This window comes from Uloborus diversus, unplaced genomic scaffold (genome assembly GCF_026930045.1).
Source record: "Uloborus diversus isolate 005 unplaced genomic scaffold, Udiv.v.3.1 scaffold_12, whole genome shotgun sequence".
In the NCBI taxonomy this organism is placed as follows: Eukaryota; Metazoa; Arthropoda; class Arachnida; order Araneae; family Uloboridae; genus Uloborus; species Uloborus diversus.
Window position 1 is genome coordinate 2,420,689 of NW_026557876.1, and position 23,557 is coordinate 2,444,245.

Consider the following 23,557-nt stretch of genomic DNA (forward strand, 5'->3'; position numbering starts at 1 on the left):
TTTCGATGGCTATAAAAAGCCGTCCCGCATGATAAAAAGTCAGTCTTGATTGAGAATTTGTACTGAGAGCGTATTTGCTCTGTTTATTGCGAGGCATTTCGCTGTGTTGTTTCGCGTATTTGGGATGTAAATATGTGTATAACCGTTGAGTTTACGGTGTTGATTGATATTTGCTTAATTGCAGATGATTAATTCAGCAGTTGTTGACGATCTCTCCTGTACATAGTGTAAATAAATCTCCTGTGTTTTTCTCAAGAAAGTCTGAAGCTGCACCTGAATCTTTAACAATATGATCAAAATTTAACATTTGCATGCAAAATGGATGGATGTGGAATATCATGCATATATCGTCCCCTCAGAGCAGCAGTACGATATCTTAAGTGTTTTTTTCTGGGATTAGATATCTTACTGTTGCTTTAAGGCAACGATATACTGTCACACATAGTGCTCAGGGCTGCTCACCACCCCCTCCAATGGTGGAAATTCCACAATCTCCCTCCAAATTCTTCTCAATCCACTTTCCCTTTTTGGGTCATTCCATGTCAAATCAACCAAAAAAAAAAAAATTATTTTCAAATTTACCACCTCGGATTTTCATGAAAATTTCAGGGATTATACTGTTTGACATTCTAAATTCAGATCTACATTAAAAAAAAAATTAATCTCTTTTGGTTAATGAGTTATTAATCTTTTAAATCTGTAAAAAAAACATGTTTTTTACTATATATTATTATAATATATTATATATATATATATATATATATATATATATATATATATATATATATATATTTTTTTATTAGACATTTTTTAGATTATTTTTCTTTTACTTTTTTAAAATCATATTTTTTTAAAATTAATCTCTTACTTTTTAAAAATTACTTTTATTTTAAATTTTCTTTAAAATTGTTTTTTAATTTTATTTTTAATTAAGCAATTTCTAATTTGGCAATTCAAAATAATGATATAAATTAAAATATAATTAAAAATTGAAAATGAAATGCATTAAAACCATTTAAAGAACAGGCAGATCATGCAGCAGCTTGTTTACACACGTGTTGAAATACTCCCTGACATGTTCAAACAGGTGTATGACGCATTAAGTCCAATAGTTGAAGAAAGATGTTCATTCTTATTCTGGCTTTCAAATAGTAAAGTAGGTTGTGTTTGATGTATTGAGAACTGTGTTTTTTAAAATTTTGCTTGATTATAATTTTGCTTTAAAAATAAATAAATAAATAAATAAATAAATAAATAAATATATATATATATATATATATATATATATATATATATATATATATATAAATATAAAATTGGAGTTTGGTAAATTTGTTCCCTAAGATCTCAGAAACTACCCAGCAGATTTGGCTGAAACTTTCACCGTTTGTTCAGTTTGGTACTGGGAAGGTTTATAGACCAGTTCGAAAAAAAAATCCGATTGATAATTTCTTTTTTATTCCAATTTTAGTCCCAATTTTTGCATAAATGTCCCAATATGGGGTGGAAAAAAAAGTGCACATATTAACATTATATGTCCATCGAAAGCGCCAATTTTTCTTCCGAAGATAGCATCTGTTTGAAGTTTCTAAGTTGTATAAAAAACGAGTTATGAGCTTTTTCGTTCCCTGTTCGAAGGCTTTCATCAACCCAAGTCATTATTTAGTGTGTCATTTCAACTCTCAAGAATTGTTGTATTGTTGAATATTTTTGCGTTTCGTCTGACTTTTTGAGGCTTTTCTCAAGTCAAATCTTAAAGTAACGTTTTTCCACAAGAATGGCTAAAAACAAATGGATTTGGCTGATCATTTTACTTTTAAACGGAACTTATGTAATTGATGGTTTATTATTATTATTTATGCTGATTGGACACTTGTTCACTATATCCAACCAACCAGCAGAAATATCGCCAGAATTTTTTCAGTAGCTGATGCATTTGGCAGTTTTTTCCACTGTCGCGGTTTTTGAGCCCAAAGACTACGTAATAATGTTTCTCAGCTTTCACCATATAAACAAAATATCGCCAATCAAAGATACTTAAAAAAAAATACTGTGTCAAATAATTCGACGACTAAATTAGGCAAATCCATAAACCGCACAAAAACTTCCATTAATTTTTCTTTTTGCACGATTTCAAACAATCGCCAAATTTTACTACTTATTTTAAAAACATTTCGGATGAAACCGTTTAGTGCCATTTTATTTTGACCAAAAGTATCTCAGCATCTGGCAACAATATTTCTATAATAAAAAAATTAGTAAGGAGGGGGAGTATTATTGAAAGTGTCCCAAAATGATTCTCGCAAATTTGGTAAGATTTTAAACCGCACCAAGTGCCCACAAAAATTAAAATTTCCCAAAATAACTAAAGCAAGTGTAAGGGGAACTCTGTATGGATAGCCATACAGAGAAGGTTTTAGATTTAAAAAAAAAGTACTAACAGATAAATCTTTTTAAACATGTAAAGTTTAATTTCATATTTCGGAAATTCTTCAAATTTGTATATGCTTAAATGTCGTGCTTTCGTTTCTAACTGAATGCTATTTTGTTCTTTATACTTATTGCTATTTTAGTTCAATGAGTAAGGAAGAAGCCGATTTTTAATCACGTCAAAAAGGTTTGTTTTAAATTCTTTCGCTTAAAACAGAAAACAAGGGCAAGTAACGATTGTTTCTCATAATTATTACTGACCCAGGCAACGCCGGGTATTTTTGCTAGTATATATATATATAAATATTTTTTCATTTATTTATTTTTTTTTTTACAAAAAAAGTGTCATTGCATTATTTGCTATAACTGCTGATCCCATCATGTCCCCACTCTGAAATTTTTAGGATGTATTTATTAAAATATATTAAAAAACATATATTTTTTTCAAAATTTTTAAACCAACTTGAAAATAATTTAAATTTTAAAATAAAAAAAAAAAAAATAAAAATTCAAGAGAAATATGCAAGTTGCATGTCAAATTAAAGCTCATGCAATTCTCTTTAAAATGAGCTGTTAACCAACTGTATTGACCCCATAGAACTAAAATTGTAGCATTTTTAAGCACAACAGATGAGTAAATAAACATGAGTTTTTACACATTTAAAAATTTAATAACTCATTAACCAAAAAAGTAATATTTTTTTTAAAAGTAGATCTGAATTTAGAATGTCAAACAGTATAATCCCTGAGAGTTTCATGAAAATCTGAGATGGTCATTTTGAGTGATTGGTTGATTTGACATGGAATGAGCCTTTTTTATTTTTAGCTCTTGTTTTCAATTCATTTATTTGAAAAATTATTTTTTATTTATTTATTTATTTTTAATTATTATTAACTATCATTATCATTTATTAGAAAAGTTCCGACTTTAAATGACATACATACATACACACCCAAACTAAATATATAAACAGACTTAGATAAAATGAAAAGCTTTCTGCAAACACAAATCCTAACTGGAAAATTTTCTGCAAATAATTATTTTGCCTAACTCACCCTTGAATAAAGAACTGAATTTATATTCAAATATGAAAGAGACCAAAAAAGGGGCTTTAAATCATTTTTTTTACAATAACATAGTTTGTGCTTATTTTTCACCAACTGAAGAAAGCTGCAAAAATCATTATTTTTTTCACACATGTGCTTTTAGAAGGCTTTGGCAGAAATAAACTGTGATTTTTTAAAATTTTCCTTAAAAAAATTAATTTTTTTTAACATTAGCAGGTAAAAAAATTTCTGCAGAGCCAAAAATTTTCTGCGAACGCCGTTCGCATGTTCGTCTATATTATGCAAGACTGTATATAAATGAAGTAAAATGAATAATTTAAATTAAAAATAAATCCATAAATAAATTTAAATAAATAAGTTTAAAAATAATTAAAAAATCCCCCCCCCCCCCAAATTTTGATGCTGCAACTTGCGCCATAATCCTCCCTGCGGGCACCCCTGATAGTGCTTGTACTATTGTGAGTGATATGTAAGTTTAGCTTAATCTTTTGAATTTACTAATTGTTCGTTGCATTATGTTTTTGAAATAATACTTCCTTTTATTGCTTTAGAAATCAACTAATAAAGTTTAGGCTCTACTAGGCTACTCATTTCTGGCCGAACGGCACTTTTTATTCATACCTAAACAGTTCTAGACATATTTCGTATTTAAAACTCCATATTTCTTAGCATGACCCCCCCCCCCCCACCAGTCCAAATGCTAGTCCGTATCCACCCCTGGCTCTATGAAATGTGAAAATAGCCGAACAGTGGATCAGTGCGGCACATGAAAAACATAAGCTGAGAATAAAATTTGTCAGGAGAAAAAAAAAAACGAAAGACAGGTACAGTATACTCCCGATTATCTGTGTGCGGATTATCCGGTTTGCGGATTATCCGTGCATCATTTCGGAATCACACTTTTCTAAAACTTCGATGATGTTATCGATAATATCAATAACATCACTGATGAAGTTAAAGAAATCGAAGATTTCGAATCAGTTGACGCTGAAAATGTCGAAGAGTGGTTTAAAAGCGACAAATGTGAACCAGGATTTCAATGTCTAACTGACGAAAATATCATTGAACTTGTTACTGAATCAAACGCAAGTGATGATAACGAAGATGAAGAACATGAAGAAAATACAATTTCACATTCTACTAATCTACAATCTGTGGAACATTTATTGGATTACATGAGTGAAAGAAGTTACGATTACGGAGAAATAATTGCAGTAAGAAAAATTCGTACGGACATACGCAACAATTTAAACAAACAAAGAAAACAAAAATGTACCACCGATTTTTTTAAGCAACAAATTTCGAAAAAAAAGATCCTGGTTTGTGTAAGTATTTAGTTTTTTCTAATTTCCCCTTAAATAGTCACCCTGCATATTCCTTGAATGATTTTTCGGATTATCCGTGTTTTTCGATTATCCGTGCTACGCCGCCCGGTGATTAGCACGGATAATCGGGAGTACACTGTATTTCAATAAAAAAAAAAAAATTAACCAATCTTTTTTAATATGCACAAAGTCATCCAACCAGATGACACAATGGACTATGAGACTCAAAGTTCAATAATTTATTCAATATTTCCCAACAGTATGTATATTGGTCCTCCGCCCCTTGGTCGGTCCGGCAGATCCTCATTGGCTGAGCTTCATCTCCGCAAACTTGTGGGCCAATCCCATTGCCTCGGGAAGGGAGGCGGCGCCCGTGCCCGTGGCCTGGGCGGAGTCCGGCTTGCCGCCGCCCTTTCCTCCGATGGCTTCTGACACCCGCTGCACCCACTCGTTGGCCTTCAGGCCCCTGGAGGTGGCCGCCTGGGGGAGAGAGAAGGGGACAATGCTCAGTCTCACGCTGCTATTAAGATTAATGTCATCTTCACACGCAAGATTAAAAAAATGACACTCAACAAGTAAAAAATAAGTAATATGTTTTGCCTGATAAACCAGTCTCCACTTTAACTGGTCGCAGTCAATTTAAGTACAAAAAACAAAACATTTTACATCAAATTTTGTGAAAAATTCATAATTTTGTACAATAATTATGAAATAAAAATTTTCACTAGTGCATTAAACGGCACCACTCTTTTAGTTAAAAAAAGTAAGAAGGCTGCTGAAGTGATGCTGTTTAAAAAAAATGTCAAAATTATGCATCAAGTTGTTGAACTTCTAACTTTCAGCAGAAAAAAAAAAGAGTGATTTTTTTTAAAAACATTCCTCCAAATGGTAAAGTAAGACAAAACAACGTTAGATGTGTTGTTTTGTCTTACTTTACTGTTCAGCACAAAGGTATTTATTTGTCTTATTCCTCCAAATGGTATGTAAAATGTAAAAATGTTTAAATGAATTCACTTATTTAGGAAATGCCTATTTTAATATTTTAGAAACTATTTTAGACAATTATTTAAGGGGTTACAGTACCTCAAAAATGATCAAACAATGGGAAAAATTTTTATTGCTTATTTCAAAACCAAAAACTATTCTGAACACAGGGAAAAAGTTTCATTGCTTAAGTTCAAATATTTAAAAAGTTATGAGTGGTTTTAGGCCATGCTCGCTATGTGTTCTTATGCAAGAAGAAAAACTTTAAACTGCTTTTTCTCGATGATGGTTTTTTTATGTTTTCATGTCAGTAGAATCCCTAAGGATTTTCTTCTATTTAAAGATGCAGCTTTAAAGTAATACTTTTTTGCAATTAGGACAACATATTTGACAAAACTGTGCTTTAGATAAGCATTTTATAAATGACACAAATGTTTAGAGCATGTCAAACCTTTAAAAACCAATTAAAAAAAAAGTTTGATTTTTTACATAATTAATCACAGAAAATTTTCTAATAAACGCAAAAGCAAATGCATGCACAGATTTTTAGAGATGATTATAGTGGATCATTTAGCAAAAAAATTTTTAAATTGGTGCAAAAATTAAAATGGCTTAAAAATTTTGAAAAATTGCATTTTTTCCTCAATTTTTTTGAATTTTTAAAAAAAGTAGGTAATATTTTTAAATTTTGAAAATGATTTATTGATTAAGAAATAAGTAATGCACGTTATGGTTTCAAAGAAATATAAAATTTACTTAAATTAAAAAAAAAGTTAGAAATTAAGGGGTCACAGTACCTTTCTAATTCCTAAAATAATTTTAGGAAACAAAACACTCATGAGAAGTTTTACAAATACTTAAAATTCCTAAATAAATCATTATTTATGCCATTTTGACTTATTACTGAGTATTTAAGGTAGTTTAATCACAATTTGTTATTCATTTTTAGAAAATAAATTACAGGATGTTTCCTAATGATACACTCATGAGAAAAACAGTGACTTATCGAGACGTTTTCTGGAATTTCTGAAATCTAAGCAACTTCACTCACAAATAATCACCTGTTTAGAAAGCTATAAATTGTAAGGAATTTGTACTAGGAAAGTCTTAATGTTTATAACAACAAACATTTTCCAATTGTGTCGAACCTAATGCATCAATTTATTTGAAAATCATCCGCAAACATACTTGCCAACTTTCAAAGAAAAAAAAACCAGGAGATTCCACTAGAGGTATAGAGGCGATTCACCAGTGACATATCTTCACAACAGAATTATTAAATTATGCTTTTAAATAGCATGAATACTAAATTTAAAGTGAAATGGGTATTTTTCGCAGATGTAAGCTAATATTGGTAGTAGCAAGAAAAATATACTGCAAAGGGAAAACCAAATAAGGAGTGAATTTGCTTAAAGTTTCATACATTCCCCAGTCTCTACCAAAAAAAGTAGCAACAAAAATGCAATTACTTAAATCCCAAAGAAAAAAATCAATATATTATGAAAATAAAATATAAAATGAGTAGGTATAAGGTACCACATGTTAAAGTAACTTCAAACTTTCAAAATAATTGAAATATTTTCAGGATGCAAAAAGATTGAAATCTGCAGCAATTTTCGGCAAAGCACGTGCTTCGTTGAACATGCAATGTGGAAAGCTTCCAAAAAACTAATTTTTACTAAATGTGTTATTAATTGGAAAAATTCTTATTCCCTGACATTGGTAGACTAGAAAAGGGCGCCATCTATTGAGAAGAAAGTAAAACTTTTCAATAATTGACTGAAAAAACTGCAAAACCGGGAGAAAATCTTTAAAAAAACGGGAAATCGGGAGACGGAAGCAAAAAACGGGAGTCTCCCGTTAAAAACAGTACAGTTGGCAAGTATGCGCAAAACAAAAACTGAAAGACTTTTACAGCACTTAATGCAGCATTCAATGGGTCGAGACATCTGGTGGATTACTTCACCTTTTTAAGGAGAGAAGAATAATGGGGGAAAAAAGGTCGATCGCTCATTCGAGCGAGCGATGGGGGACAATCACCTGTGGCACGTAGCTCATGCAGAGCACCTTGTCGCTCTCGGCGTCCCTCGTGAAGAACATGGCCGCCGTGTCCGGGGAGTGGAGCTTCACCTGCTTCAGGGCGCCATCTAGTGCCTGCAATACACATCACAACACTATTAAAGCAAATCTCTCGCTGTTGAACCCCAAAGTCACCGTTTTCAGGTCGATGCTAAGGCAGAACTACCAACAGCGGTCAATTCGAAGATTGAAGGCAAGGCACGGTATTTTCTATGCCTTGCCTTTGGAAAAATACAGTTGGACATACAGTGTCAGAGTACTAGTTGGTATATGAAATACACCGCCAGCTCAGTCATTTCCAGCCGAGGACTGCAGTTTCGTGCTTATTGGCACTCATCGGCCCGGCATAGGAAAGTGGAGATGGAAAACCTCTTAAGGAAGCCAAGAGTGCCAAACAAACTGGTAGCTAATATGGAATTGGCACTGACCAGACGAGTGACTGAAGCAATGGTTCGGTTCAACTCGAAGATTGAACGCAAGGCAGGTATATTCAGTAAATTACCAGATTTTTCATCTCCAGCTCAGTCACTTTCCTATGCCCGGGCCGATGAGTGCTAATAAGCACGAAACTGCAGTCCTCGGCTGGAAATGACTGAGCTGGCGGTGTATTTCATGGTATTTCTGCTTTAGCCCTGGCTATTGGGTGGTAATTTACTGAATATATGCCTTGCCTTCAATCTTCGAGTTGAACCGAACCATTGCCATGGTCACTCATCAGGTCAGCGCTAATTCCGTATTAGCTACCAGTTTGTTTGGCACTCTTGGCTTCCTTAAGAGGTTTTCCACCTCCAGCTCAGTCACTTTTAATATGCCGGGCTGATGAGTGCCAAAAAGCACAAAACTTGCAGTCCTTGGCTGGAATTGACTGCGCTGGCGGTGTATTTCATGTATTTCCCGCCTCTAGCTGCGGCTATAGGGGCGGTAACGTAACTGAAAATAACTTTATAGTTACTAGTATTTTTCATTGTTTTAGGCCAAAACTTTAAAAAGCATATTTATTTTAACTATATAATTACTGTTATCTTTCATTGTTTCTGGTAGGAATTCAAAAATCTAGGCCACTTCTGCCACACAAAAAGGTTGCCGATCAAAATTTCAAAGTCTGCGCAAAGATTCATTGAAAAGAAACTTACGGTTAACTTACTGAAAATAACTTCATAGTTACTAGTATTTTTTCGTTGTTTTTGACAACAATTAAAAAAGCATATTTATTTTAACTATATAATTACTGTTATCTTTCATTGTTTCCGGTAAGAATTAAAAATCTAGGCCACTTCTGCCACACCCAAACGTTTGCCGATCAAAATTTCAAAGTCTGCGCACAGATTCATTGAAAAAGAAACTTACTTACTGAAAAACTTACGGTAACTTTGTGAAAATAACTTTATAGTTACTAGTATTTTTCATTGTTTTTGGCCAACAATTAAAAAGCATATTTATTTTAACTATATAATTACTGTTATCTTTCATTGTTTCTTGTAAGAATTCAAGATCTAGGCCACTTCTCTTCTGCCACACCAAACGTTTGCCGATCGATATTTCAAAGTCTGCACACAGATTCATCGAAAAAAAAACTTACTTACTGAAAAACTTACGGTAACTTACTGAAAATAACTTTATAGTTACTAGTATTTTTCATTGTTTTTTGGCCAACAATTAAAAAGTATATTTATTTTAACTAGATAATTACTATTATCTTTCATTGCTTCCGGTAAGAATTAAAAATCTAGGCCACTTCTGCCACACAAAAAGTTTGCCGATCAAAATTTCAAAGTCTGCACACAGATTCATTGAAAAGAAACTTACGGTAACTTACTGAATAATAACTTCATAGTTACTAGTATTTTTCATTGTTTTTGGCAACAATTAAAAAGCATATATATTTTAACTATATAATTACTATTATCTTTCAACCGTTTCCGGCAAGAATCAAAAAATCTAGGCCACTTCTGCCACACCAAACGTTTGCCGATCAAAATTTCAAAGTCTGCGCACAGTTTCATTGAAAAGAAAAGCAAATAAAATAAAAACTACTCATACTTCAATTTTAAAAATTCCACTTAAAATCTTGGTCTGAGTTTTGTGTAATCTGCCCTGAACCACACAAGAAATACAAGAGTCAACAGGGGGGGGGGGGTGCTCACCTTGGCGTTGAAACCTGCTTTGAATTCGTGGACGATGAAGGGCAGGTCTTTGGAATCTCCCAGGAACATTTGCTTCGCTTCCTCGGAGACCTGGAGCCAGAAGAAAAAGAGAGAAATGAGAGCGAGACTACAATTACAGTAGACGATCGTTATAACACACACCTCAGAACCAAAGCTTTTGCATTATACAGGTTTTGGCGTTATATAGGTCATTTCACAAATTTTGAAACTAATATTCAGAATACGTCTATATTAGCACTTCAGAATGGGTTTTATCTGCAATGAGTAGTAAAGCACTAATTATAGAATTACAGTTGGCTCTCTGTTTAACGACGCTCTATTTAACGACTTTCTCTATTTAACGACGGCTTTTCAAGGTCCCGTATGGTCCACTATAGTGTTAAAAGCATTCTATTTAAGGACGATTTCAACTTAAGGCCGATTTTTTGTGGTCCCTTGAAAGTCGTTAAACAGAGCGCCAACTGCAGTTATTCACAAATAAATGTGTTTCACAAATAAAAAATCCTGCACTTCTGGTAGCTTCATGGTTTGCATAACGGCTGCATTTTCAAGAGCCATCAGGTATTTTCTTTTTACTGTGAAACTAATTTTCATTCAAAAGCTTTGAATGAAGATTGTAAGAGGATAAACTGTCTCAAAATTTAGTTTTCCTAACAATTTTTATGTTTGCAAAGCAATACAGAAGGACTTTTTAAACTTCAAACCTATTGTTTACTTCTGAAAAGTTGTGCGGTTCCACAACTCCAGTTGTTTTCAGTTTGAACAAAAACCGTTTTTTAAAATGCAAACGACGAATAGACTGTGGCCGACATTTTTTGTCGCCTATTTCAGATAGAGTCGGAAGATTTTGACGAAATATCTGCTAAAATATGCGTTGTCATTTGGTTATTCACTTTAGAATGAGTTGCTTTCGATTCATTCTTTAGAATTGAATTCTATGTGACGTGTACCTTCTATCCAATCCAAAAATCGTTTAGCATGTAACTTATACAGAAATAATGGAGGCCGAATATTTTGATACAGTGATAAAATCAATTTTAATGTAATCATTAAAGCTCTTGCATAGTTTTATCAATTCATTGCATCATATAGAAGTAATAGAAAACACCATGGCATCATTTACAATAAACAGTATTTTGTATATTACACAAGGGTCATTATTTTAACAAGTTTCATTTACAATTTTTTTTTTTTTAATACAAATAACTACATACTTAAATACCACTTCAAATGAAATTAAGAAAGGAGAAATATTTATAAATATTTCATTTTAAGTATATAAAAAGATTCATATTATTTTTTCCCAATGATTTTTTTTTAATTATCGCTTTAAAAACTAACACATCATTGCAATATGTTAATTTTTATTAACTATCTTTAAATTTAAAAAAAACTAGCATTATGCAAGCATTAAAAAAAAAGTGGAAATTTGCTTTAGTTTCTTGCTTGAAAATAATTGAATATTTGGGTCACACTCGATAATGGCAAAGTTTAATGGATCTTCTAAATCAGTACCTGTAATGAGTACTCTTAAAACTAAAATTTTGTCATGAAAGAAAATGTTGACTTGCAATAGTAAGCACTTCTGAAGCAGGAAAATTAATGAAATACATCAAAATGTCATCATTCGAAGTTTTTCCATGCTTTATTTTTGGCAAAAGTACAACAGTTGACAAATACGCAAGGGGGGAAAAAAATCAAAATGAAAAATTTGTAGGGTTTTATAGATCGATGGTTTAAAGCTATTCCAGAACATAAAAAAATAATTCCGACACCGGCAGATACTCTGTTTTTGCTCCCGAAGAAGTCCTATTTCAGCAAAAAATACCGGAAAATGATAACTGGGCAACATATAAATAATTTCTACTCTGCTAGAGACCATGTAAAATTTTGAAGACTGCTGATTGGGGAACACATAAAAATGTCAGCCATCTGCTTTATAGCTTGTTTTGCGTGCTTTATCAATGTTTCATTTCGAAATGAGATTTCCTAGACATTGAATGGGGGAGGAGATTCTCTCAAACGTAAATCCAGAATTTCTGAGGAACGAAATTCGTTTGCATGTGGCGAATGGAGGAAAAAAACATGGCTAAAGCATACTTGCCAACCTTTGAAGAAAAAAAAACAGGAGATTCCACTAGAAGTTTATATGTGATTCATCAGCGACATATTTCACAACAAAACTAAATTTAAAGTGAAACAGGGATTTTTTGCAGATATAAGCTAATTGATAGCAGCAAGAAAAATATGCTGCAAAGGAAAGATCAAATAACAAGGAGTGGATTTGCTTAAAGTTTCGTACTTTCCAAAAAAGTACCAAGAAAAGAAGCTACAAAAATTTAATCATTAAAATCCGAAAAAAAAAATCGAGAGATAATGAAAATAAAATATAAAATAAGTAGATATAGGGTAGCACATGTTAAAATAAGTTCGAACTTTCAAAATAATTAAAATATTTTCAAGATGCAAAAAGATTGAAATCTGCTGCAATTTTCGGCAAAGCACGTGCATCAATGAACATGCAATGTGGAAAGTTTCCAAAAAAAAAAAAATAAATAAATTATTACTAAATGAGTCATTAATTCGAAAAATTCTCATTCCCTGACATTGGTGGATGACTAGAAAAGGGCGCCATCTATTGAGAAGAAAGCGAAACTTTTTAACGATTGACTGAAAAAACTGCAAAAATGGGAGGAAATGGGGAAATGGAAGCAAAAAAACAGTAGAGTCGGCAAGCATGCCGCTGCGTTTGTGTCGGCCGGCCAATCAGGAGTTCAGAAACTACGATGAGGTCCCTGGCTGAGTACAGGTTGCTTATATGCTACTGGGGATCTACCCACCGTGTTGACTATGGCCGCCTTGTTTGCCCGATCCAGGTCGTCCAGCTGCTTCTTCAGGTTCTTAAGCTGCGTCCTCATCTCGTCTTTCCTCCAGTAGGAAATGCTGGACTGGGAGATTTCCTGGGAAGAGAAAGGCACTGTAATACACACAGCATAATACTTCTGAGCAGTCCCCTTAAAAAAATGTGTTTTAACATCCTCCTTGGATATTTCAGTAGGAAAAAAAGTTAATATTTTTTAAGCTAAAAATAATAACTTTTAACTACTATAAATGAAATAGTAGCAAAAAATAAAAAACTTTCTTGATCGGACAGTCAGAGTCAATAAATAAAATATTTTATCTCCAACAAACATGATCAATATTGAAATTCGTAATGACAACCGAAATGAATTACAGTTGAACTCGCTTATAACAAGCCCTGACTTAATGAGAATCCGGATTTAACGAGGAAATCAAAAGTAGTACAGTTGAACTCCCTAATAACAAGCCCCGATTTAACGCAAACCAGGATTTAGCGAGGCAATCAGAAGTAGTACAATCAAACTCTCTTATAACAAGCCCTGATTTAACGAGAACCCGGATATAGTGAGGAAATCAGAAACTGTTAGTTGGTACAATGTTAAATCTATGGGAGCATCACTCGCTTTTAACGAGCAAGCCCAATTTAGAGTGAGCAATATTTTTGGGATTCATAAAATTTCTATTGACTTCCAGCTCAGTTTATCATTTTTTTGGTAAATTTTCTTTAATATTCCGAAGTCAACCAAAGTTAGTAATAAATCATAAATCCTGAGAATAGTAAGTGGGGGGGGGGGAAACTCGTCAGCTGGTGCATTCTAGTAGGCGATAGATGTTCTCACTTAACTCCTAAGTCATAACTGAATCTATTATTTCAGAAAGGGCATGAGTGAGCTACGGGAATCTATTATACTTACGCCCTTTCTGAAGTCGATTCAACTTTCAATGTACCAGCTGACCAGCTGGGGGGGGGGGGGGGGGCTAGTACAGCCAGCTGACATCAAGCAAATTCTTAGCTGAGAGGAAATCACGGATTTTGTTTTTTTTTACATGTTCGACCTACCAGCTGACTCATAACTCACCTCGTTAACGTCAGCTGACTTTGTATTTTCCTTCGAGATATTGCCTTAACTATAATTTGACAAAGATTCAGCTGGGAGAAAATGACTGACTTATCAATTTTTTTTTTTTACATGAATGCATTACATCAGCTGACTTTGTATTTTCCTTCGAGATATTGTCTTAATTATAATTTGACAAAGTTTCAGCTGGGAGGAAATAACTGACTTTTTAATTTTTTTTTACATGAATGCGTTACGTCAGCTGACTTTGTATTTTCCTTCGAGATATTGTCTTAATTATAATTTGACAAAGATTCAGCTGGGAGAAAATGACTGACTTATCAATTTTTTTTTTACATGAATGCATTACGTCAGCTGACTTTGTATTTTCTTTCGAGATATTGTCTTAATTATAATTTGACAAAGTTTCAGCCGGGAGGAAATGACTAACTTTTTAAATTTTTTTTACATGAATGTGTTACGTCAGCTGACTTTGTATTTTCTTTCGAGATATTGTCTTAATTATAATTTGACAAAGTTTCAGCCGGGAGGAAATGACTGACTTTTTAATTTTTCTTACGCGTTCAACCTACCAGCCGACTCATAACAAACCACGTTAACGTCAGCTGACTTTGTATTTTCTTTCGAGATATTGTCTTAATTATAATTTGACAAAGTTTCAGCTGGGAGGATAGACTGACTTTTTAATTTTTTTTTTACATGAATGCGTTACGTCAGCTGACTTTGTATTTTCCTTCAAGATATTGTCTTTATTATAATTTGACAAAGTTTCAGCCTGGAGGAAATGACTGACTTTTTAATTTTTTCTTACATGTTCAACCTATCAGCAGACTCATATAAAACCGTGTTAATGTCAGCCAACTTTAATTTCTTTCAATATATTGTCTTAACTATAATTTGACAAAGTTTCAGCTGGGAGGAGGATAGACTGACTTTTGAATTTTTTCTTAATATGAACGCGTTACGTCAGCTGACTTTGTATTTTCCTTCGAGATATTGTCTTAACTATAATTTGACAAAGTTCCAGCTGGGAGGAAATGATTGATTTTTTAATTTTTTTTCTACATCATTAGGGAGGCTATCCCACCCATGGACACGCAGCAGACTTGATACCATTCCCTGAAGCCTCTCATCAATTATCGTTCGAAAGGAAATGATTGACCAAATTCGTACCTGGCTCTCGGACTATTAGCCATAACGGTCGGGTTGAAAACAAAAACTCAATATTCATTCGGGGGCCAGCAAAATGGAAATTGATGAAGATTGTTTGGTTAAAATTTTTCGCGAATACAATACTTCATTTCTTCATAAAAGGAGTTAAAAAGGATCACGGAAAAGCAAAAGCCCCTGACTGTCGCCGGTCATTTCTTTTCTTTACCTCGGTCAGCTCCACAATTTTCTTGACCATCTCTTTCTGGCTGACGGTTTGACTCTTGTCCCCTATCCGATTCTTCAGGTTCTCCACTTCGTTTTGGAACACCTCTGCCTTCTTGATGGCCTGAAGATAGACACAAATACAGTTACAAATACAGTATACTCCCGATTATCCGTGTGCAGATTATCCGGTTTACGGATTATCCGTGCATCATTTCGGAATCAAACTTTTCTAAAGCTTCGATGTTGTTATCGATAACATCATTGAGGAAGTTAAAGAAATCGAAGGTTTCAAATCAGTTGACGCTGAAAATGTCGAAGAGTGGTTTAAAAGCGACGAATGTGAATCAGGATTTCAATGTCCAAATAACGAGAATATCATTGAACTTGTTACGGAATCAAACGCAAGTGATGATACCGAAAACGAAGAACATGAAGAAAATAAAAGTTCACATTCTACTGCTCTACAATCTGTGGAACATTTATTAGATTACATGAATAAAAGAAGTTACGATTACGGAGAAATAATTGCAGAAAGAAAACAAAAATGTATCACCGATTTTTTTAAGCAATAAATTTCAAAGAAAAGTTCCTGGTTTGTGTGAGTATGTACATTGTTTTTTCTAATGTCCCCTCAGATAGTTACCCTGCATATTCCTTGAATGATTTTTCGGATTATCCGTGTTTTTCGATTATCCGTGCTACGCCGCCCGGTGATTAGCACGGATAATCGGGAGTATACTGTATTGGAAACAGCCATTATCTTTATACTAGAAAGTCGCCCGTCAAGGTATGACAGGTGAAAATTGCTTGCCATAGTCTGCTTGGTGAGATTTTGAAAGTTGACATGTTAACCCTAACTCCAGTGGATTAACCTTAAACAGTAGATAGTGTTTATTGTTGACTGCTTTTTTGTTTCTTCCTTCCCCTGAAATGACAGTCTTACCAGCAAAAAAGTTAAGTTGTCGGATCGAGTTCAGCCTTGTCACAACAAAGCCTTTCCCTGCGTGTCAAACATCACTACACACATTATCAAATGATCATGCCGTGGTGCTAGTTTCATTGTTGAAATATGCAAGTTACTCAATTATTGGCTATTATATATATATATATATATATATATATATATATATATATATATATATATTATATATATATATATATATATATATATATATATATAAGGTAGTAGAACCTCCATCATTCGAGCTTCGAATAACCAAGTCGATAACAAAGTCTTATTTTTCTTTTATCGAAATACGCAAGCCCTAAAAAGAACAACGGTTCTTGCCTGCGCTGCTTGCTGTTCTGCCTCAGAAACTAATTACTAAGAAACACAAGACCCATATTTAGAGCAGATAACAGATACTAACTACATCAATAGATATTTTTCTGCTTAAAAAATTGCTTGATCGGGGACTGAAATTCAGGACTTTTGCAAAGAATGGCAACAGATCAACAAGATGTAAATTTAATAAAATGATGAATTTTTAATCATAAATTTATTTTCTGGAAATTTTGTGATTTTCAAAGGCATCTGTTAATATTTAAATTTGCATTGTAAAAAAAAAAATCAACTGACGTTTTAAAACTTACTACAAGTTATTTTGCTATTTTAGTTTTTTAACGGTAAAATATTATTTTTATATATTCATTTTTATCCTTTAAAAAAATTCGATTGCATTTTAATTACTACATTTTAAAAATTTGAGATCCTGACATGTTTTTACTTCTTGAAGCACCAACGGTCCCCAGTTAGCTTGGAAAAATGAGGTTCTTCTGTGTGGTAAACAGCCATTATTTTTGTATGATTAATTCGTAGCATTCCTGCTAAATTTGGGGGTCATTCCATTCATGTCCATTCAAAATGCAAGTACAGTTACAAATATTGGAAACAGCCATTGTTTTTACGCTAGAAAGTCACCTGTCAAGGCGTGACAGGTGAAAATTGCTTGCCATTGCCTGTTTGGTGAGATTTTGAAAGTTGACATGTTAACCCTAACTCCAGTGGATTAACCTTAAACAGTAGATAGCATTCATTGTTGACCGTTTCTTCATTCCCCTGAAACGACACAGTCTTACCAGTAAATCTGTTAAGTTGCCGGATCGAGTTCAGCCTTGTCACGACAAAGCCTTTCCCTGCATGTCAAACATCACCAACACACATTGTCAAATGATCATGCCATGGCGCGAGTTTCATTGTTGAAACATGCGGGTTACTTGATCATGGGCTATTATATATATATATATATATATATATATATTGTTACAAATTCTGTAAATAGTAATTATTTTTGTGATTAATTTGTCGTAATCTAACTAAATTCGGCGTTTAAATAATTAGTTAATATTTTATATAGTATAGAGCTTCAGAAATTAATATGCTAAAAATTTTAATATCAAGTGTTTCCTTAATTTTTTTTTTTTTAAATAGTTGTAAAATGACGAGTTATTTCTGTGGCATTTTTCATAGTAAAAAAAAAGGACTTCACTTCATGAATGCTTAATATCATGTTTCTTTTTTTTTTGTTAATGTTTTATATTTAAATGAGAAAGAAAGGTTTATATATATGCAAGTAATGTGTCATAAGATGTAAGAAAAACTGAAAACAAACAAAATTTGAATTTAACATCTGAGTGCCTTTACTTACATTAAAACTACTATCAGAGGGGGCATTGAAATTAAAGAACGGCAGTCAGGGCTCGTCGATATATATCATGATATGCATCAAGATATGTATCCGATATTTAATTTGAAAATATTATATTTTGATATTTATTTTTTCAACTAGGGTATTTTCAACATAAAAATTACATTAATCATAGTAATATTGTTCATTTATTATTAAAAACAACCAAAAAGTTATGTGCTCTATTTTTAAGTTGTATTAATACATTATTAATATAACAAAGTAATATAATTATTTTATATTCATAAAATTATTAGTAATGTAACACGTTGGTCAGGAAAAAAGAAAATGTCTTAAGATTGTGCATTGACCAATGCATATTTTTTTTTATTTCTGAATCATTTGACTGTGTAAAAGTAGCTAATAAAAAAAATGAGTAAAACAGCTAATGCTAAATTAAATAAATGTAAAATGAAATGTTAGATATAAATACGGAAAGAAACCTTATTTTTAAGTCTACATAGTGTGATAACAATATAAGAAAACAAAGAGTGATTTGAGGATGCATTTACTATTTTGGAGACTTTGGTCTGTGCCGATTGAAAATATCGGATATGCAGGTGTCCCTCTTATAACACGGTTAATTTGTTCCGTGTAGTAGCGAAACCGTGTTATACGAGACTTTTTTTAAAATAACATTTTTGCTTATTTTCACTACAGTAGAAGACCGTTATAACGCCGATCTATATAACCCAGTTCTCTATAAACCGCACAACTTTTCAGAAGTAAACAACAGGTTTTGAAGTCAAAAAACACCCTTTGGTTTGTCTTGCAAACATAAAAATGGTTAGGAAAATTAAATTTTGAGACAGTTTTTCATCTTTCCATCTTAATTCAAAGCTTTTAAATTGAAAATTAGTACCTCATAGTAAACAGAAAATAACAGATGGTTCTTGAAAATGCAGCTGTTATGCAAACCATGAAGCTAGCAGAAGTGCAGGATTTTGATTGTGAAACATATTTACTTGTGAATGACTCATTGTAATATTGGTGCTTCAATACTCATTGCAGATAAAACTCATTCTGAAGTGCTAATATATAGTTATATTCTGAATGTTAGTTTCAAAATTTGTGAAATGATCTATAAACGCAATAACCTGTGTAACGCAAAAGCTCTGGTCCCAAGGTGTGCATTATAACGGTCTTCTACTGTACTAATTATGTATGTGCAGGAGAAAAATGAAGTTAAGATGTATCGTGTTATATTGGAACCATGTTCCGTGTTATATCGAAACCGTGTTATACGAGACTCAGAAATCATGTAAATCAAGGGATGTGCACCGTGCTACATCGAAATTAAGTTTTATAGAAGTTATCAACCATTAACAGAATGTATTAAACAAAAAAAAATGAAATTCCATCTTTTAAAAATGTAACATTCGAGTTATATAAAAACCGTGAAGCATTAAATTCAAGTTTCGTACTGTGTTATAATAATCACCAACTTGGTACCGTGTAACATCGAAACCGTGTTGTACAAGTAACCCGTTATACAAGGGATGCCTGCATATCAAAATACAGTTGGCTCTCTGTTTAACGACGTTCTATTTAACGACTTTCTCTATTTAACGACGGCTTTTCACGGTCCCCAGATGGCCCACTACAGTGTTAAAAGCATTCTATTTAAAGACGCTTTATATTTAAGGATGATTCTTTGTGGTCCCTTGAAAGTCGTTAAACAGAAAGCAAACTGTATCCCACATATCAAAATATCGGATATTTTCGATATTTTCAAATCCTCATGGCAGTTTAGATCTATTGTTTGGGAACAATTAGCCGGCGTAGTAGCGCCCTTGAACTGACCTTGGCAGCTTCTGCGCCAGTGAGTGCCACAATGCGGCGTATTCCCTTGGCGATGGCTTCTTCAGAGGCGATCACAAAGTCTCCCACATGACCCGATCTCTTCAGGTGGCTGCAAAAAAAAAAAGACATGTTTCAAGCGGGACCTAAAAAACCATTAAAATATGTTCAAACTTTTATTTGCTCATATTTTGTAAATGAGACTTATTCATAGTAGCAATGTGGACAACCAGAAAACAAAAAAAATTTTCAACGAACCAAAAATAAAAAGATTCAGATTAACATGATCAAAAAGGACATGCCTTTTTTCAAGTCTATCAAAAGAAAAACGACACATAGTAAATGAGGAATAATTATTGCAAAAAAAAAAAATCTTAACTATCGCAAAGCTAATCTAAACGAGCGATGTGTTGTGCATCACATGACTTCCTTTTACTCCAATTTAATGTTATTTAACCCATTAATGCAATTTTAATGTGATCCAATAATTAACTAACTAAACATCACCAACAGTGGACAAATTAAAACCAGATTTAAAAATTAAAAAAAAAAAACTCCCTCCTAAAGGATATCAAAACCTTTTCAAATACACCCCCTCCCCAGGGGCGGCAAATAGGGGGGTCAAGAGGGGGCGGTTGCACCCCCAAATTTTTCACTGAGAATAATAAAAAATGGGTAAATTCAATTTAGATAGCTTAGAAAATCATTTGCCTTTAGTTTCAGAACAGAAAAAATGGATGGAGAGTAATGGTTTGACTTAACTAAATTAATCTTTATACGGGTTAAATATTTCGAAATTGTGTAACCTATGTTATGATGGTGCATCTTGTATGAGATGCCGGTAGTGTTTAGACTGCGCAATTTTTACGCATAAACTCCATGTCAATTTGCATAAATTTAATGCTCATATTCTAACTTTATGTTTATCTAGTAAGTGTTCATTGATTCCCTGTACTAGAAACACGTTTTAGCAACTCGATACATTATATGCTTTCATAGAAACCTTTTGTTAAGATATGCTATTTTTGAAAAACTTCCCACATCAAAAGATACTTTCATATCAACAAAATATATCTTGAGGCTCTATACTTGACAATCTCTGAGTGACACAAATGGTAGTCAAGCGTTAAACCTATAAAAGTTCCCTGGAAGAATTACTGGACAGCTACCTTCTCAATGATAGAAAATCTAATGTTATTTTATATGTATGACTTTGTTTGAATTTTTGTTTACTTTATTTCCTGCGGAGCGTTTTTTGAACAATGCTACACTCTATCATAAAAATTTCAATCTCAGTTATTGAATTGACAATTGAAACTCTTAGTAATTTTCGCACTAATGCATACTTGAACCAAATGTGGAACTTTGTGACAGAACTTTCTATAAGTTTTTACTGTATGCCAATCTAGAAGAGGTGACAAAACCCACATGAAGTTGTAGTCAAAAAATTAATATTCTGAATAAAATAATCAATTTAGTTTCTCAAGAAATTGAGGCAGGATTTGATGAGATACATTTCTTTTTGGTTTTAAGTTCAACATTATGAAGGCTGATCACATAACCGTACAGGATTTGAACATATGATATTACAGCTATAAAAAAGTTGGAAAAAGCACACACATGTGGTTTGAAGTGGAAGAGTGCTCTGAAAAGACGTTAAAGTCATTAGAGATGGGGTTTTTTTTTTTGAAGATCAACAACAAACTCAAAACAGTACAAACCCATCAGTAAACGAACTCTGTCAATCCCTTGAATTACTACGCAATGAAAAGAAATACCTAACAGAACCAAACCAAAAAAGGTTAACATTGATTCCATGTACTATTTTTTCGGATGTAAAATATTTAAATTTAATAATAAGCATAGTAAAATTCTTGTCACAGGGGGGTCAGCTGACCCTTTGACCCTCCCCTGAATCCGCCCCTGACTGTTACTTATTCACTCTGCAGCGTACATATATTACTTTTTTTTACTTCCTTTTACCTAATAAAGGAAGTATTGTATTTGCGAAAAAATTTTCACTCAAAAATCGGTCTTCATTTCCATTTTGCTCACCCCAGAATGAATAAATTGTTTTTTTTTCAACCCAACCACACGAGGATATAAGCCCAAGAAAGTATAGACACCCGAAATATCTATTTCGACGATCCCCGAGTTAATTACAACCAAGTTTTCTCATGCTGTCTGTCTGTACGTATGTATGTATGTATGTGCGCATGTATCTCTCATAACTCAAAAACGGTATGTCCTAGAAAGTCGAAATTTGGAACCTAGTTGTGCACCTCCCGTTTTGGTTGCCTTCGGATGTTCCAAAGAGGGTCTTTTGCACCTTTTTGAGATAAAATTATTGTTAATTTCAATGTAAACTCAAGCGGTGCTATGATTTGGCAAACACCTGACGATACATCGGAAAGCTTTTAATCGCCAACTTGGCAACAAATTTGGCTTTTTTTTTTTTCCAATTTTATATCTAGTTTCAATTTGGCAACTATTGGCGACCCTATTGGAGAGAGTTGACCATTGAATCACATTAAAATTGCCAATATTGGGAAAATTAATCCGTATAAAACGTTTTTTTTTTTTTGCTTCGGTTCGCAACAAACTTGAGTTGAAAATATTTAAAGTGTTTTTTTTTTTTGCTCACTCCAAGGCACTATTATCATTAAATTAGCACAAAAGGAAGTCATGTGACGCACACATCAGCTCGTTTCTGTAAACAAACGATAATTGAACATCTTGAAATATCAAACTTAATTTAACTTAAATACAGTTGGCTCTCTGTTTAACGACGCTCTATTTAACGACGGCTTTTCACGGTCCCAGATGGACCACTACAGTGTTAAAAGCATTCTATTTAAGGACGCTTTCTATTTAAGGACGATTTTTTGTGGTCCCTTGAAAGTCGTTAAACGGAGAGCCAACTGTGTATATATATATACAGTTGGCTCTCTGTTTAACAACGCTCTATTTAACGACTTTCTCTACTTGATGGCTTTTCATGGTCCCAGATGGTCCACTGTAGTGTTAAAGCATTCCATTTAAGGACGCTTTCTATTTAAGGACGATTTTTTGTTGTCCCTTGAAAGTCGTTAAACAGAGAGCCAACTGTGTATATATATATATACAGTTGGCTCTCTGTTTAACAACGCTCTATTTAACGAGCTCCTCTATTTAACGACCGCTTTTCACGGTCCCATATGGTACACTATAGTGTTAAAAGCATTGTATTTAAGGACGCTTTCTACTTAAGGACAATTTTTTGTGGTCCCTTGAAAGTCGTTAAACAGAGAGCCAACTGTATCTTGAGCAATATGAATCTGAAAACTTAGAAATTCATCTATGCATATGTTTTTTTTTCCTTCACAGTGTATGAGCGAGGGAAGCCATTTCACCTACGTGCCTCCGCAGAACTCGACGGATGTCGATTGGCCCCTGGGTCCCGAGGGGTCTTCGAGCAGCTCCTCCACGGGCACTCCCACAGAGACCACTCGCACTGGGTCAGGGTACACCTGGAATCAGAGAGAGTAGTGAGCCAGTGTACACCAATGCAACAAAAATCTGATTGGACAGGGAGCTTTCATTATTCGGAAAAAGGAGAAAGAAAGAAAAGGTTTAAAGAATTCAGTAGAACACCTTAAAACTAGATTACGCAACTCTCTGTAAACCGTAGATCTTTTCAGAAGTAAATAAGTTTTGCTAAT

General features: G+C 33.3%; 1 protein-coding gene across 1 annotated transcript in view; it reads right to left on the reverse strand.

Moving 5' to 3' along the window:
• Nucleotides 1–5,047: 5,047 nt before the first annotated feature.
• Nucleotides 5,048–23,557, reverse strand: part of LOC129232482 (alanine--tRNA ligase, cytoplasmic-like) — an 80,678-nt gene continuing 62,168 nt past the window's right edge. Inside the window, exons 17-23 of the mRNA XM_054866628.1 lie at nucleotides 23,253–23,365; nucleotides 19,860–19,968; nucleotides 15,371–15,490; nucleotides 12,892–13,011; nucleotides 10,031–10,120; nucleotides 7,848–7,961; nucleotides 5,048–5,303 (exon numbers count right to left, since the gene is read on the reverse strand). Coding sequence (XP_054722603.1) covers nucleotides 5,127–5,303; nucleotides 7,848–7,961; nucleotides 10,031–10,120; nucleotides 12,892–13,011; nucleotides 15,371–15,490; nucleotides 19,860–19,968; nucleotides 23,253–23,365 — 843 coding nt within the window. The 3' untranslated portion in view covers nucleotides 5,048–5,126. The remainder of the gene's footprint in view (nucleotides 5,304–7,847; nucleotides 7,962–10,030; nucleotides 10,121–12,891; nucleotides 13,012–15,370; nucleotides 15,491–19,859; nucleotides 19,969–23,252; nucleotides 23,366–23,557) is intronic.